Source organism: Centruroides sculpturatus, unplaced genomic scaffold, assembly GCF_000671375.1.
Source record: "Centruroides sculpturatus isolate CEXI.00-Female unplaced genomic scaffold, Cexi_2.0 scaffold10, whole genome shotgun sequence".
Taxonomy (NCBI): Eukaryota; Metazoa; Arthropoda; class Arachnida; order Scorpiones; family Buthidae; genus Centruroides; species Centruroides sculpturatus.
In genome coordinates this window covers 1,027,985-1,046,306 of record NW_019384396.1, presented here as the reverse complement: position 1 = coordinate 1,046,306, position 18,322 = coordinate 1,027,985, and the positions used below count along the sequence as shown (strand labels likewise).

The following is an 18,322-nucleotide window of genomic DNA, read 5'->3' as shown; positions in this document are numbered from 1 at the left end:
TGTCGAACTGTCGCCTTTTTATAGCGTCAACATCGGACTCGCTGACCAATTAGTGCTTACTGAACCGTAGAACTATGCAAATGTCGTGTGGTTTATCAACCTTCTTGGCCCCCGAAATGTTTGATAAAGAAAATATGGCCCGCGGACTATGATAAGTTGGACAGCGCTGTACTATATATTAAAATATTCTATTAATGTACTAACTTACTCTTAATTTATTCAGAGTATATTCATCAACAAATAAATTAAATTCAAAATTGTCAACACAAAATAGCGCCCTTACGAGTCTCGTGGTGGCTTCCATCTTGTTTGCTGGCGTACAGAGCACCAAAAAGACGCTTGCAGCACACTGACAGCAACAGAAGGTTACCGAAGATTTTGAACAGAATTGCTGGTAGCACGGAGATTTTGAATACACCATATGAATCAACATTGGATAAGCGCCTCCACAAGATGATGCAGGTTACATTCGGGGCTAACTTGTCCTCGAAAACAAGAAATGCGATTTTGGTCAATATACAACGAATAAGTAACCACATAAAAATAGCTGCGCGGGGCAATGGACAAATATTCTTTATTAGTTTCTTTTATATTTGCAGAATAGACTTTCTAGAAGCCATAAATATTGTACGAAATGAAGGAATAGAGCGACCCAGCCGAAAAGGGGAACACGTGCTCTAATATACGGGCACCTTTGACCCCATCATACATTCTCCACCTTCAATCTCAAAAACGTGAACAACAAAAGCAGTGGCGTAATTAATGTTTTCTGTGACCTGTGCAAGATTTATTTGGCTGTTTTTTTGAAAAAGTATTAAAAAACAAAAACGGTAGAAATTAATTTTTTTTTTCAATTTTAATCAAAAACGTTAGAGAATCGATACCCACGGCGGCAAAATTTAAAATTTGAAAATAGAAATAAAAAACGATTATTCTTTATATCCTATTTTAGGGCTCCTCTTCATCTTGGGTCCTATACCTGTGCTCCTGTTACACCTGCTTACTTATGAGGCTGAAAAAGTGTCTTTAAAACATTAAAATTATTATTTAGTTGATTTTGAGCAGCTGAACTGCTCAAAATGAACCACCAACCATAATTAATTAAGAAATAAAATACATTATTGAAAGTAACAATCAAAATTCCTACAGCACCAGTACAACTCGTGACAGCTAGAACCAAAATGGTGGATTATGCCGCCTGATTATTCATTGCTTGAATTTTTTCTATTGCGTCATTACTGGTGACGTTAATCATTCGAAACACAGCTGTAACAGCTGTAAGCTGTAGCTGTTGACATACTGTATTTTGTAACGATGATAAAATTGTTTCCATTGAAAAAAAATCAATTTTTATCTCTTCCAACATTTTAAACAAGTCGATGTAATTCGTTGGCTCAGGAAACCATTAGAGGTGCATAAAATTCTTTGTTTCATTCTCTGCCAGTTAAATATACCTGCATTACTGAATACAGACTAGCCTGAAACTGTAAACGATCCATTAACTGCACACTTTGGTTACTTTTTAATTTTTCCCCCTTCCTCTAAAATATTGTTCTTTTGCCTATGTATTTAATAATGGAAATAAAACTAATTCTCAAGTTTTAAATATACTGTATTTCATAATAAATACAAAATAATAAACTGCAAATGTGTTTATTTGAAAATGCAAATTTTCAGCTTAAAATAATTTCAGTTTTAACTATCAACCCTGCTGAAATACTTGTTTCTGAATTTTCAATTATTTTATGTATATCAATCAGTTTGGTATTATTAAATTTCTTTCCTGAAAAATTATTATTTATAAATTTATTAGAAATTTAAAATGTTCATATTCAGATCTGAGGATGAAGCTGAGTAGGGTCAAAACATAGTAATAAATTTAAACTCCTATAAAAACAAGATTTTTATTCTTAATTTAATATGAAGTCAAATCTTTGTTTTATTTTCATACAGTAAGACCTCTAAATACCAAATTTGAAGGAATCAAAACATATTTAGTTTGAGTTAATGGAAAGTTCTAAATACATAGATATATGAAAAAAGAAAACTTTTTTCAAATGAAAAGTACAAAACAGTAAAATAAGTATGTAATTTTGTGATAAACAGTTTTTCAAGTTTATCAATCATTATTAAAACATATGAGACTGTAATAATTATTTAAATAAATATGAATTTAGGTGTATTACTGAATTTATTCAAAAATCAAATTTTGCATAATACATTACACCACATTTCAATATACCCATTAGATCTGGTGGATTTTTCCACCAAACTGGCAATCCCAATCATGGAAAAATTCATATTGCTTGGTAAATCAGTTTTAATACAGCTGGATAAGTGAGACAATGACATAGCTTGTTTCATTTAAAACAGATAATGTCATTGACTTATTTATCCAGCTTTACCAAACAAGATGTTGAAAGGATTCACAGAACTTATAGGTTGGTTAGCACTGCTGAATTTGACTAATTCAACTTAAGGAAGAATATTGAGATACATGAAATTTTGTTCTATTTTAGAAATAGAAAATGTTATATTATATAGTGAATTATGTTATGTTATATATTATTCACTGTAACCAACTCAACTTAAGGAGAGAATTTGAGAATAGAGGTGTTACTGTATTTGCAATTTATGACTTACATTTTTCTCTATATTCTATATTTTTTTGACTAAAACTAATAATTAGAATTTTAGGGAAACTTAAAAATCACAACTTGTCCAGTTTATTGGTATATAATATAAGCTAATAATGTATTAGTTTATATTATACATAAGCTAATAATGCAACTTCAGATGGCATTTCTCTATTCATATTCTTAAATTGTAATTAGAAATGTGTATAATTTTAGCATATATATAAGTATTGAATATAAATATATACAAAATTATTTGCAATGGCTTATTCATTGAGTTGCATACTTTTGAATTCTAATGAATAATACATTATTATCCATAGAATTCATAGTTGTGACAGGCATATTCAACTTCTTAAATATTCAAAGAATGCTGAAACATATAACTCCTTTATACTTTTATATAGTCTTTACATATTTTTGAATTCATAATCTTCCATTTAAAACAGAAAATTAAATAAAACATTGTTTTATAAGAAAAGATATTTAATGAGAAAACGTTCTCAACAAACATATTTGTATATTATATTCTGTTAATACATAAAAATATAATTTTTTGAACTTTTAAAGACAAGATTATCCATATTTAAATTGAAAATTTATAAATCACACTTTGGTATTAAAATTAATAAAATTTTTAGATGCTGATCAAGACTAAATTATGATCATTTACACTTATCACATCATATTCTCTCTCTTGTACTGTCTTATGATAAAATTTGAAATGTATTTGTTTACATATGAAAAATGATATATAATGTATTTACAAGTAACAATACAAAAATGCATTTATAGAAATTGAGTTCAAACTAATACATTCTAATAGGAAGATTTTTTATATATAATGTACAATATTATATAATGATGATGATATAATGATTTATGGAAAAATATATTAAATCCATTGAATATCTCTTTTCATAAGTTTGGATATGTCATCAATAGAGAAACCTCCATTGGTGATCAAATATTTTAAAAGTACAAGAATATCATTTACCTTGATGTCATCGTGAGATTTTTTCAAAACTGTATGTGATAAAGACATTATATATATATCATACAAATATGAATGTAAGGCTTTTATTTTTTCATAATGTTCATTGACTGAAGTTGTAGAAAGAGAGACATTTTGCAAATCAAGTGACTGGCACCAATTCTGACTGGTTTTTTTAATATTTTCAATCTGTTTTAGGGCAGCTTTTATTGACGAACTCAGCTTGATTTCTAATGGAGGATCTGTCTCTCTTGGTTTCAACAGTGCTTCATACAAAATTTTTTTCTTCTCTCTTTCAGAAAATGGAAAAGTAGTAGATAATGCATTTCCTTCATTCCTATTGAAATCATTATCAGCACATTCATGTTCATCCATTATTTTTCTGTATTTGGATGGTCTTTCTGGTGTACTTAAGTTTTTAAAGGAACTATTGCCAACAATAGATTTAATTTTTGCCCGTAATTTGTTCACTAAGAGAGAATTATGTTCAGATGTAGATTCTTCAATTTTTCCATTTTTTCTTATTGGACTCATTTCACAGTTATGAATCTGATTTTGCAAACCATTTGTATCTTGAAAATCATTCTGTGTTTCAGGCCACTCACCACTCAGAGCATCACTAATCTTATTCATTGTCATGGGTACTCCAATATCTAAATCATCTGTATCCATACTACATTGATCTTGATTTGACATATCCACATCAGTATTCTGAAAAATTTTATTCATTTTAAAAAGCAGAAAAATAAAATAGAGATGCTAAAATATATTCAATTAACTTTAAATATAAATTTTTACATTGTAATACATTAAAAATACAATCAATGTCATGGCTAAAATATAATAGAGAAATTATAAATATGTAAGACTATCTCATGTCTGACTTTCTTGGTTGTTTAAATATTTTAAGTAATTTTATAATTTACAATTTAAAAAACCATTTTTATATATTTTTGCCATTATAGTGAATGAATAAATAATATAAAACTTACAGAACAGTCATGACTTTCATATGGTTACATTCCCAGACTGTACATGCAAACAAACATTCACATAACCCAAGACAAATTATTATACAGGAACTTATTTGCATGCAAATAACAAGTGTTTTTGAATTATTATGTTGATGTTTAATTCTATGCTTGTAGAATGTATTCCTTCCCAAAATTTCCTCAACCTTAATACAAAATAATAAAAAAAGTTAACTTTTAAGAAATCTACAGGATTTCCTGGGCATAAATCCATCCATCATAAATATCCTAAGATGAAATAAAGTAGACAATGGTATCTTCTCCATGAGATGTCTTCACATCAGTCCATAATAGTCACTAGAGTTTCTCTAACGAGATCCTGCAATCCCAGCTGTTTTTTAAACCAGGAAATTCCCACCTGAAGAAATCCTGCAGATTTCTTAAAGTTCACTTTTTTCTTATTTTGTATTAAGGTCATGGGCATAGCCAGAGTTTTGTTATGGGAGCCTAGTAGAGGCCAACCTAAATTGAATTACTTCAAATTATTGTTCATTAAAATGAAATTTCCATAAGAATCGACAATAACTTAACACAAATAAAATATGAAACTTCCTTTAATCATACGTTCTCACAACATTAATATCAAACTCTAGCAATGCCTTAAACAAAAATTAACCAATCAATTATTTTTTTTTACCATTCTTTAATATAGTTCACCATCTTTAATCTAGATATAGACCAGGGGTGGCCAACAGTTTTTTCCTCTGGGACGAATTGGAAAGAAAACTTTCTTCACTGCCCGAACCAGAGGCGGCCCTAGCAAGATTTTCAGGTGATGCAAAATCTTATTGTGGCGTCACTCCATAGAGACTAAAAAACTGTTGACTTTTTTTTTTTTTAGGATCAGAATTTCTGAACTTCCCTATAACTTCACATTGTCAGGTTGTAGAGAATTATCGTGGATCCATTCAACCAATTATTTTAAGTTCAGTCCAATATTCAGAGATTAATTGCAGGCCACAGTACACTACACCCAATTAAATTAGCTTCAACTTTTTATTTCTTTTTGCAAATTGGCTCAACACTTTTTCAGCTGTGATTTTCTGGGGAGGGCACCAGGTTAACTGGAGGGGTGCCATGCCCACCCATGCCCCTTCCTGGCTACACCCATGGTTAAGATTGAGGAAATTTTGCAAATAGAAAATATAATTAATTCATAAACTATCAGAATACATTTGTATTTATTAATTTTAAGCCTGCTTATTAGTTTTTAAAATTTTTTCTTGTTATGGCATGTCAGATTGTTAATAATCAATATGTAGCCTATTTGTGGCAAGACTCCAAAAATTCTTTATCTGTCAGAACTTGTAATATCTTGAATAATTGCACTGATGCTGTCTTAATTTTTAACCATGCTCAGTAGCTTCAATAACTGCATTATGCAAGGTTGTGCAAATTGGGCAAGGATACAAATGAGTATAAAGTATTCAAGTATAAAGTTTTTCTTCATAAACCTGATTATTAAAGCCAAACAAACTACCAAATTATTGGACTATGAGCTTGATGCCATTATTAAAGCAGCTTAGGTAGGCAAATCAAGAATACCAGACAGCAAAAGAAGTACTGCAACACATCTTGAAAACGAACTAGAAATCTTCAAGGATTCAGGTGAAAAAATACATAACATCTGTCTTCTCTTAAATGCATTAAACATGATTCCACTCACATCAATTGAATTGGAAAGGGCATTCTTGGTAGCAGGACTTTTCATTACTAAAATAAGAACCAGATTGAGTGATTGGAGTATTGACCATCTTTGCTTTTTAAAATCTTATTATAAAAATTTACAATAATATTTTGTACTATGTTTTATTTAAAAAACAAAAATTATCTTCTAAAGTTTGATCTAAGATTCATTAGAAGTTTGATCTAAGTTCATTTTTTTCTTTATATTTTTAACTAAATTTAAAGGCTTTTTTCGTTGTTGTTGTAAGCAGTTTCCAACAAACTTTAACAAATTTTTTCTATTTGTGAAAATTTCTACATAATTCAAAAATAATTTTTAATACATATTTTACACAGCATTATCATCATTATTATTTTGGAGGTTGTAGAACATTAAATTACTTAAAAAATAAAAAATAATTATACCATTTGATTTCAAGATTTATTTTATATCTTAAAAATAATTAATTATATCCTGGGAAATAGATCACTTTTTCTTGAAATCCCAGGACAAGCAAAGGACTGGGAAATGAGAAACCCTAATAGTCACAGAGTTTCTCACCAGAAATAGTATCAACATGCTTTCACATCTTGCATATTCACCTGACTTAGTCCTTTGCACCAGCAAATGAATGTAAACAGAAATTAATAGCTATATAGAAATTAAATCAATGTATGTAAAACATTATCTAAGTTAGAAGTATATTAATGTAACTGCCAAATTTCATAGCAATTGGTCAAATGGCATAGGAGTGCGTACTGAACAAACAAACATCCTCATTTATATATTTTATGTGGACCAGTAAATATATGTGGCTATGAATTATGCTTATATATGCTTATCTAGAGTCACTGTACATAACAAATTAACTCTAGATTACTATTTAAATGTCACATGTAATCAATTATGCTAGCATCAGTAGCCAAATATTTTTCTATGGACAGGTAAAATTTTTTCACTGACCAGCAGTTGAAAAACACTGCTCTAAAGCAAAGCATGCCTACATGTTTCTTTATATGAAAGCTATTTCTATGAGTGATAAGCAATCTGTTGTTTTATTTGCATTCTTTCCATATTCCATTAATCACATTTCTATTTCTTCTTTTTATTAGTAACATGTACTTATAATTATATATTTTATATATAGTCGACCCCCCTATAACACGGATTCCTATATCACGGCGAAAAAATTGCGACAGTATTCGTACAAATATGCTAAAAAAACTCCTATAATTCGGTAAAACGTCATCGCCAACTTGTGTTGCGACAGGATTGCACAAACCATTGAGTTTAAACGAGCAGCGGACCTACTAAATACCCTGTATTATTTAACATCCATAAAAATTATATTTATATTAGTGATGTCTCTAAAGTTAAATTATTTTTTTTGCAAAAAATTCGCTGATCAGGAAGCACGCGAGCGCCATTCGATGACAATCTCCACGACGAAAACAAGCTTAAGCAACGGCGTAGTCGAATGGTGCACGCTTGGTAAGTAATCCTACAATTTTTTGTTTATAGCATAGTTTATATGGATTATTCCCAAAAAATTATACGTATTTTGGAAATGTTGAGTTGAATTAGTCTAGAATCGATTAATTTTACGGAAGAAACCTTTCAAACAGCCATAGTCCGTAAACTGCATATGTGCCGGACTGTGATTGGCTGGACTCCTAGAAGCTGGATTCATAAAACTCTGAACGTATCTACCGTGTTATAGGGGGGTTGACTGTAATATTAATATCTTTCTTTTTTTTAATGTTTTTTTTAATAAAAATAATCTTTTTCTAATACTACAAGTAATATAAGTGTATATTGTCCAGGGGAAAATCCTGACCAAAATTTTTGGGCATGCTTAAGTTGTAATAAGAATAATAGACCTATCTTTAGCAAACAATAAGCAGAAATGTTATTTGGTGTGAATAAAAAAGTATGGAGTATTATAAAGCCAATTATATCAACCATGAAATATATTATAATGAAAAAGTATTAAAAATTTATGATAATAATTCAAATTTTGTGGGCCCTTGACACTGAGGGCCAGGGTTTAAGCCCTATTAATCTCTATGTAATTCCACTCCTGTACACAATACATGTATGCTGACTGGATACCACAAGCTTTTGATACAATCTAGCCATGTTAAATTCTTCAAATGATGTAATGTGCACACACTTGTTTGCTGCAGCAAGCTTCCACATGAGCAAGCAATCAAGTTCCTGCAAGAATCACACTGACTTAAAATGACTAGCCAGTAGCTGTCAATGTAAAAGCTTTTGATAAAAGAGTTTATATGTTAGAATAAATTATTATTGGCATTTTAATAAAATATAAAATTCATCTGGATACGAGTCCAAGTTTACTTGCCATGTCTAATCACCAGGAACAACTATTTCCATTGCAGAGACAACCTTTCTTTAGAGGCTATGCCTCTGCACGAATATGTAAAACAGTTTAAAATGTCCACAGGTGACAATCCCAACACAATTAAAAATATAATATTTGTTTGTAGAAATGGGCTGGCAGAATTACATTTTAATAAAATATAAAATTCATCTGGATACGAGTCCAAGTTTACTTGCCATGTCTAATCACCAGGAACTCTCAACCACACACACCCATAATATTATTGGCATATTTGTTCTCATGTAAAAAGTATATTGACAGTCAAAACTTTCTCTTAAGCATGCAGCGCATGCTAAGCAAGCCTAGAGAATTCGCCTGATATTTTCCAAAATGAAGTGTTTTTAAAACTGCTGATATTTAAGTCCAGATTCACAATTACAGAACAATGAAAGTACGAAACAAAAATATTCCAACTGTAACTTTCTGTACTGAACAAACTTTTATAAAGATTTAGAATAATTTTTTAATGAAAATTTTAAAGTATTTTGCTTAGTAACTCTCAACCACACACACCCATATATTTTATACACTTTAGATTTTCATTTGCCAACAATGTTTAAATTTGCTTTTGTAAATGATTGCTTTTAGCATTCCTTCATTAAAGTGTCAGCTACAAATATGCTAAGTTTTGCATATTTAATCATACAAATGCATTACAAAATGTTCTTTTGGTTTAAGAAGAATTATTTTCAATTATGTCATTATTTAGATAGTACTATTAATTAAAAATGAAGTGCTCAACATTACTTAGCTGTTGAAAAATATTTTCTGGAACAATAGTAAAAGATAAATTCAGTGGTGCCTTGTTCTTTGAATTTAATTAATTCCAGGAGGTTGTTCAACTCCGAACAGTTTGAAGTCCAAAGCAATTTTTCCCATTAGAAATAATGGAAAGCAAAATAATCCATCCCAGACCCTAAACAATACCCATTTCAATAAATTTAAAACAACAAATATCCATAATTTAAGGTAAAAAAATAATATAATTAAATGTCCTAATAATAAATTAAAACAAGAAAACAATAAATAAAATATGTAAATATTGCATAATAAAATGTAAATTACATTTACTGATCACATACTGTCAACTTTGGCATCTTAAACATGGCCACCAGATCCATCATATGTGTACTGCTTTCATGCTCTGTGGAAAGTTTCTTTTTCATCTCAATCATTGATACTGGAACCTTCCTCTTAGACTTTGTTGCTTTTACACACTTCTCAGATGCCATGGTTAATAAGTAAATGGTAATCTTTACTTATCAACCATGGCATAGCCTTTGGGTTGAACAAAACTTTTTGTATATTTTTTAGCAGTTGTCATTATTTAACACATACAGCATGTGTGATTTATTAATAACAATAATAAAATTTAATACATTATTGCTAATCTCAGATTGTATCTTTTGTTTAGAAGGTTTATTTTAAGCTTTTACTTCACATTTTGTTTGAGTAAAATCAAGTTGCAATGTCTGCAGATAAAATGCATATCCAGCATATTATCTTTATGAGCTTCAGAAAGGATATAATGCTGTATAAACAGTAAAAAAAATTCTTAATGTGTATGGGGAACATGCTCCTAAATGTTGAATACATCAAATGTGGTTTAAAAAGTTCCATTTGGAAAATTTTGAACTGAAGGAAATAAAACATACAAGTGCCACAACTGTCAATGAAGAAAAGCTGCAAGAAGAACTTATTAAAATCGACGAATAATTCACAATAAGTATAACTAAACACTAAAACTAAAGCAAAAAAAGCACTGATAACACATGAGAATAATGCAAGAGATGACAAATTGCATTTACGCTTTGAGCACACTTTTTCACTGCATGTGCAATTTGAACTTTAAAGCAGCATTCAAACTCAAAGTGACTTTTTGTTGAATTTAGCATTTGAACTTTGAAGCATTTGCAGTATGAGGTACAGTACCACTGTACACACATTTTTCTCAAAGCTTTTGAAAATAAAACTTTTTTTGTTATCAGTTGGCTCAATAATTTCAAAGAAGCAATATCAAATTTTCTTGTAGCATCACTTTTCTTCCTTCTGACTTTTATTTTTACAAAATTGTTCATTTTTATTTTAGCATAAATTGATGTCATTTTTCAATTTTTTTTCATTTTAACGGCTACATACCAGTAAAATTAACTTTGTAATAATTGTAAAAATAACATTAAAAATACAGATAGCAGAAAAACTAAAAACTATTCTCACTAAGTGTATGGACTGCAAACTGTACTCATTGTAAGATGATGTCGAGACCAAAATAAACCAAACAGTCAAATTTTACCAACTAACTTATACCTATCTACAATAAAGAAGTTTTAAACATGCTGATAAAGTAATAACTTATTCATTATACTAGATTAATTTGTTTTATAAATTCATTACACTAAAACAAAATTTGTTTTACAAATTTTTTAAGTTCATGTAAACATGAAAATTATTCAGTATTCTGAAATTTCATTATATTAAAATTTGACCTGTATAAAGATATTTGCTTTGTGTGAATTCTCTTAAGTATTATTGTATGATCTTATTTCCCATCATATAATCCAAAGCACTGTTTACAAAAGAAAGCACATAAATAAAAAGATATACAATACATTTCTAGAAATATACCAAGAAAAAGTTATATGAAATAGAAATACAATAATATGATATAGTACATCTAATTATTTCGTATGTATATCTCTTGCTAAAATAATATATGTATGTAATAATTGTGATACTGAAAGTAATTATAATTAAAATATGTATTTTTAATATTGTCCAATGATACTTCCTATTGTATTTGTAAAATAATAAAAATAAAATAATTTCATTATCAAAAGCATAACATAAAAAAAAAGCAATATTTGTTTATTTTCTGTGGTTATATTCAGATTGGTTTGTATTTATTTTTGTGTTGTATAGCTAACAGATATTTGGAAAAAGTGTAATATGAGATTAAAATAATTTTAATTAATTTTAGCTTCATAAGATGTTTATTTTAATAAATCTGCATGCAACATTTATATGTAACTATATAAAACTTAAATGTATATGAAATACACAAATATATGTACTGTACATTTTACAAAAATAAGCACACTAGTGGAATATTAAAACAGTATAACCTCTGAATAGTAAACAGTGTCGAGACCAAGAAGTATGTCCACTATTCATAGGTACAGGCCAGAGGCCATATTGTATTTTAACCTGGTCATTATAAAGTGAAGAATACAATGGATTACAAAAACATCAAAGTTGTATTAGGAATGTGAAAATACCAAAAAGTATATGTGAAATATATAATTAAAATAACTGTCCACAAAAAAACCTTTATCAGTGTTATGTTCATTACAAAATGCACTAATGTAATCCACCAAGGTCTTCTTCAGGTGCTGACTAAGGTGCTGCCTTTATCAGTGTTGTGTAACAAACACAACACTGATAAAGGCAGCACCTTAGTAACAGTGTTGTGTAACAAACACAACACCGATAAAGGTGTTTTGTGGGCAGTTATTACTCAACACAGTGTTACAGTTTGAAGGACGTTTGTGTTATAATTAAAATATACAGTACAGTAGGTTAACAAACATAATCCATTCCAAGACTTTGTTAGCTATCCGAATTGTTCGTTAACCGATTATCAATTTACCATATGTTTGTATGGGAATTTGATTAATTCGTTCTGGAGACCCCCAAAAATAAAAAATATATATACGTTCTTACTATGTTTATTTATATATAATAATAAAAATACATATATACACACTCTTGCATTTTTATTAGTGATGTTTTTTTGTTTGTAGGGGTTAAATAATCTGTCTAATGTCGATTGCTTCTCTCTCTTCTTCATGATTTTCAGAATTAATAGATTTGTAATTGTAGAGATCCCCAAGCCTATTAACCTCAACCTGGTTTGTATGCCATTCTAAGACCGTTGATCTGACATCCCCCACTTCTTCAAAAGATCTTTAATTAATAGCAGATATCAGCATTAATCCTCTTTTTCAAAAGAAAACATATCTCGCTGAGTTTCTTGGTGTTCTTTATTCAAGAGTTCTTGGCATTCTTCTGTCGTCAGATTCGTTTCAGGTTCCATTACGAGCTCTTCAATGTTCTTTATTTCTCAGATGTGATATTTGTTACTCCTTTAGCTGCTTGAGTTTTCTTAATTATACTGTATCTTTCTTAGATAAGATTGGACTGCGCCCTACTGTAGATTTGTTCAAGCCATACTGCCCAGCAACATCAGACATCTTCTGCCCACTCTCTACCTTTGCTATTATACTCTCACCTTTCAAAAATAAAAACCGACGCAAAACTTAATGAGTGCCCGCCCGACAGTCTCGCGAATACTATAAAAGAATTGTTTGTCAGAAAAATAAAAGGCTGGAATTACAAGGGAGTATTTCAAAGTTCGAAGAATACTATCTGATCAGTATATATCGGGTTGAGCGTCGACGTTGACGTCTCCCACGTCCCAAAAAGTTACTTGAAGACAGGAAAATCAATCAGTATTTTCTATTTTCGTCGCTTCTTTTTATGTTTGTTCAGTGACGTGTTCATTATCCGATTGTGCGTTCGTTGTCCGATCATAAAAATCTTTCGCGAAAGTGTTCGTTATCCGATTTGTTCGTTAACCGATCACTCACTGTATATTATTTATCTTTTCAGCTATAAAAATCACATTTTAATTCAATTCTAAGAAACAGACTGTACAGGATATTTTAATTAAATGGAACATAAAAATATGAAAATACATAAACATTGATTAATTATTAATTCATCAAAAATGACCTGAGTGGAAGTAACAAGAAAAAATGAAACTGTTATTATGAACAGAAGAGTTTAAGTGATGAGAGTACAATTGTTGAGTTACTAAGGCAATTTGCTAACCACCTTAAGAGGTAAGAAATGTATACGATATTCTTGCATTTATAATGTCATTTATGATCTAAGTGACTAATAAAAATTGATATAGTGATTTGTCTACTTTGAAGTAATCAACTAGGTGTAATTTTTCAAACATTTTTGCTTTTTTCAATAAATGATTTATTAAAAATTACTTTAGTCATCACAAAACTGTTAAGATCATATATTACATCATAAAGTCAAGAAAAACGAATATCTTCCTACAATTTAAAGTGGTCAAGAAATTGCCTTTGTAACATATCTTTGAACTTTTACCAAATAAATGCTGTTATCTTAACCTTAAAACTGTTTCTTTTTTGTTACTACTGTACTACAGTTCTTGTCGAGTGAATGAATAACTTTAGAAGTGTTTATGGTTTCTTGGCATCATAAGCTTAATTCCAACAATAAGACAAGTTTAATAACATTTAATATGTATTACAGTAAATGGTGATTGCAACTTAATCAGTTTAGTGTTATCTAACAGATAATGGATATTGTTTGGCTTTTTAAACCTGCCCTCCTCCCCATTCCTATTTTATGCCAGTCTTTATTCAATGTCTATAGTCAAAATTCTTCCTCTGAAAGAGTATCTGAAGTGATTCTTTGTTTTAGTTTTAAAATATTTTGTATGTAATTAATTATTTTGGAATATTGAAGGTGGGACTTTATGCGGGACTAAGGTAAGTAACATACGATGGCATCTGTTATTTACAGTGTCCACTATTTAGAGATGAATATACAGTAGAGTATTGATTATCTGAATATCAATCAACCAAAACATTTTAATCAATTAACCGAAAGTTTTCCAGTCAGCAAATTTAAATTTCCACTAGTGCTGTGGCGCTGCAATCTTTGGCTATGTCTTGGGCTACTCCAATATTATTTTTGTTAGTGTGCGTGTTTTAGCTAGCAGCACTGGTGCGACCATAAGGGGGTACTTAAGGACGTGCCAGGATTTGAACGAATTTCAACATGGGGTAGGTTAATATATTTTTTTGTATATTATCGGTTATCCAAAAAATTGATTTTCCAAACAACCCCAGTCCCCAATTGATTCAGATAATCCATGCCCTATTATAATAGATGCCCTATTTGAAGAGTCTGGGGGATTGTAAAAATGTCTGTTAATTAGAGATGTCTGCTATTCAGGAGTGTCCGTTAATGGAGGTTTCATTGTATATTAATAAATTATTACTTAGAGTTTTTAAAAGCTACTGATTACTAATGAAATTTTCATTAATTTTCAATTCAGTTTAGTTTATAACAGCGCTGTCCAACTGGCGGCCCGCGGGCCATATACGGCCCGCCAAATAATTTTTACGGCCCTCGAGTACATTTTACTATGAATAAATTTGTTACTAAATTATTATTATTAATATTAAAATTATTTTACTACCGTGTTTCCCCAAAAATAAGAGTGTCTTATATTAATTTTTGCTCTGAAAAATGCGCTAGGTCTTATTTTCAGGGAATGTCTTATTTTTTCCAGGAAGAAGAATTCACATTTATTATTGAACAAAAAAATTCCCAAGTCGAACTTAGACGAGAGTGACGTATATCCGGTGTGTCGAACTGTCGCCTTTTTATAGCGTCAACATCGGACTCGCTGACCAATTAGTGCTTACTGAACCACAGCACTATGCAAATGTTGTGTGGTTTATCAACCTTCTTGGCCCCCGAAATGTTTGATAAAGAAAATATGGCCCGCGGACTATGATAAGTTGGACAGCGCTGGTTTATAAGTATGAATATTTCTGAAAAAATATTTTATTTTAGATTATTCACTTTTATTTTTTAATTTAAATGAAAAATGATTTAATATAATCTCTGAATAAATAAAGTAGTGATTTTATTTCATTGAGCTAAAAAAAATAATTTTATTCATAAAGTTAAGCTGAAAACTATCTGATATCAAATTTCATTATTGTAATACGATAAACTTTGATTAAAGGTTTAAAGGTGTTATTAGATGTAGGTCAATAAAAATGTCTTTTTGAGTTTCATATCAATAAAATAATCATTTTTTTATACTTAAAAAATTCATATTATTACTGTTTCAAAAATGCAAAAGATTCAAATCAAACAATAAATTAAAAAATAATAATAAATTGTTAGGAATTAACTTACCAGTATTGCATTTTTTTGGAAGTATTTGATTTCATTATTTTAAAAACATGCACCAAATTAAAAAGTACTACTTATGAATTTAAAATAAAAATCAATGCTTTTCCTGAATTTTATCTCAGTAACTTTCCAAACTTTTTCAAATAATCCACTTCTAACACTTTTAAATTTCTACAATTTATAGTGTATGCAAATTAAATCAATATTAAGCAACTGAAATTAATATATGACATCCTGTACACTAATACTGATCAACTGAATTACAAATAAGTAATTTTAAGTATCTTCTAAAATGTAAAAATCAAACTTACTTTTGAATCAGAACTACTTTCCAATTTTGATTCATTCTGATATAATCCTATTAAGAGACTGGAATCCACATTATCAAGTTTTTCAGTTTTTAAATTTTCCAATAATTTATCAGCTGGATGATTTCTACTATGTAATTTATTTACTAAGCTTTTTCTTAAGTTTTCAATTAAAAGATTTTGTAAAGATGAATTGGATTTCTCAGACATTTCTTTGTTTTCGCTTCCTTCTTCGTTCGTCTTTTTAAGATATTCCTCAATATCAGCCATAGAAAACTTTTCAAATAAAACTTTAGATTTTTGGTGTACTTTATCTGTTTTTCTATATTTAGAAGTTTGCAACTTCTTATTTTTCTCTGGTGTTTCAGATACATCACTACTTGAAGAATATGTGAAATTTTCTGACGACTTTGTTTCCACATTACAAGCTGGCAATTTTAAATGTTTATCGTTTTTATTTTTATTTCTAGAATCTGTTTCATCTAACGAACCTCTACACAAAAGATGTGGTTCCTCGGCCTGCAAAACTACAGTCCAAGAAATTCCTGGAAATTTCGAATTTGAGTTAGGATCTGACTTTTCTATATCAATATCATTGGATTTTGTTTTGGCTAATGTGTCAGGTGTTTTTTCTTTTTCAGTCATATTTTCTACTTTATTATTTTTTTCAGGAGAAAAAACATCAGTTTTTGAATGATTAGGATTTACATTTGAAGCAAGTCTCGTTGCACTAATATTCTTGTTTGATGGATGCACTTTATCACCACTTAAGTTTTCCACATCCGAAAACGTAGAATTTGGAATTTTAATCACCGATTTAAGTCTGTTTATATTCGTCGAAGAAAGAGAATATTTATCAATGGAAGGCACAATAGTATCAAAAAATCTATTCCTCAACTCCATCCAGGAACAATATGGAATATATTTCTGTTTCAACTCTTTCCAAAAAGATTGCTTTTTAATTCTATGATAATTATCATTATTCAGAATATAAGTTAAAATTACCATGTCATCTGTTTTGGAAAACTCAAAGTCTTCATCTCCACTGGTCGACTCTTCCGAACCGGCACGTCCGAAAGGTCTCAGGAATGCCCTTTTCTGTTTAGGATCCAAATCGAAAGTGTGAATGTTTGGAATGATCTTCTTAACAAAATGTTCCTTTAGCGACTGCCAAGTGCGCTGAGGTAACACTTTCCGGTCTTGCATTTGTATCCAATAACTACGACCTTTGACATCATTATATCCTTTCGTTTTGAGGACGTAACTGATTATACGTTCATCGTCTTTTCGTGTATATTCCTTCCTGGTTTTCATACATCTCGCAGTAGTTCGTATTTGATATTTACTATCATCATCGCTTATGTCACTAACTTCGGCATCATTTGATTTTATTTCGTAATCGGACATGTCTAGAAGACGATTATGTTCGATGCAATCATCGATAAATTTGGAAGAGATGCCAGTTTCGGTTATTTTTTTACTGTCAGGAGGAATTAAACGATAAATTCCTTCCGTCCACTTACTAGTCAGCATTCCTCCGCCATGTTCTATCGCGGGTTTGAGTCGTTGTTTTTCGGAACAAGGACGCATATAAAACTTCATGGGTTTGCTGCCTTGCGTAAATAACACCTCGCTGTGTCCAAAGTCTGGCATTTTCGTACGAATTTGAATTTCCTCAACAAAACTTTCCTGCACACTTCGATCGCTTAATTCTCCATCACATACTCTCGATGGAAGAGCAATCTTGTAGTCAGAAATTTCCCTAAAATTTCCCTCATATAATTAAATTTTCCCTTCTTCTTTCTGTTAAAATAGCCTCAGCGATTATCTCTGGTAGCGTATTTAATAATAACTTATATATTAATAACGAACGAAAAAATTTAATAATCGACAGGTATATTGCGGATTAAACTTTATATATGAATTTAATGTTTTATATAGAAAAATAAGGTGATAATCCCAGTTTTATGATCGGATTATAACAGTGGTTCCAAAGTGGCGCTACCGCCCCCTGGGGTTAGGAGTAAACCTAGGGAGCGATAAGAAGCAAGGGAGAGGTGGAGTCAGGTTCCTCCTGACCGAACGATGACCATTGGCGAAACTTGGGGTCGCCGACAACCTTTTCCTTTCATCCATTATAACAGGTAAAAAACATTGAATTTAATAGTTTCTAAATATGGAGAACAATATATGGTATGGGTATAAAGTGTGAGGTTCTAAGAATATTTCCGAGCCTTTCCCACACAAGGAA

At 30.1% G+C, this 18,322-nt stretch overlaps 1 protein-coding gene across 1 annotated transcript; it reads right to left on the bottom strand.

Annotated features, from left to right (window-relative positions):
• Positions 1-2,185: 2,185 nt before the first annotated feature.
• LOC111618422 lies at positions 2,186-18,292 on the bottom strand. Its single transcript, XM_023359959.1, has 2 exons — positions 16,075-18,292; positions 2,186-4,341 (listed from the first exon to the last, which is right to left on the bottom strand). Exons 1-2 carry the CDS (start codon positions 17,722-17,724, stop codon positions 3,532-3,534), a joined length of 2,460 nt encoding a protein of 819 aa, XP_023215727.1. The 5' UTR covers positions 17,725-18,292; the 3' UTR covers positions 2,186-3,531.
• Positions 18,293-18,322: the final 30 nt, after the last annotated feature.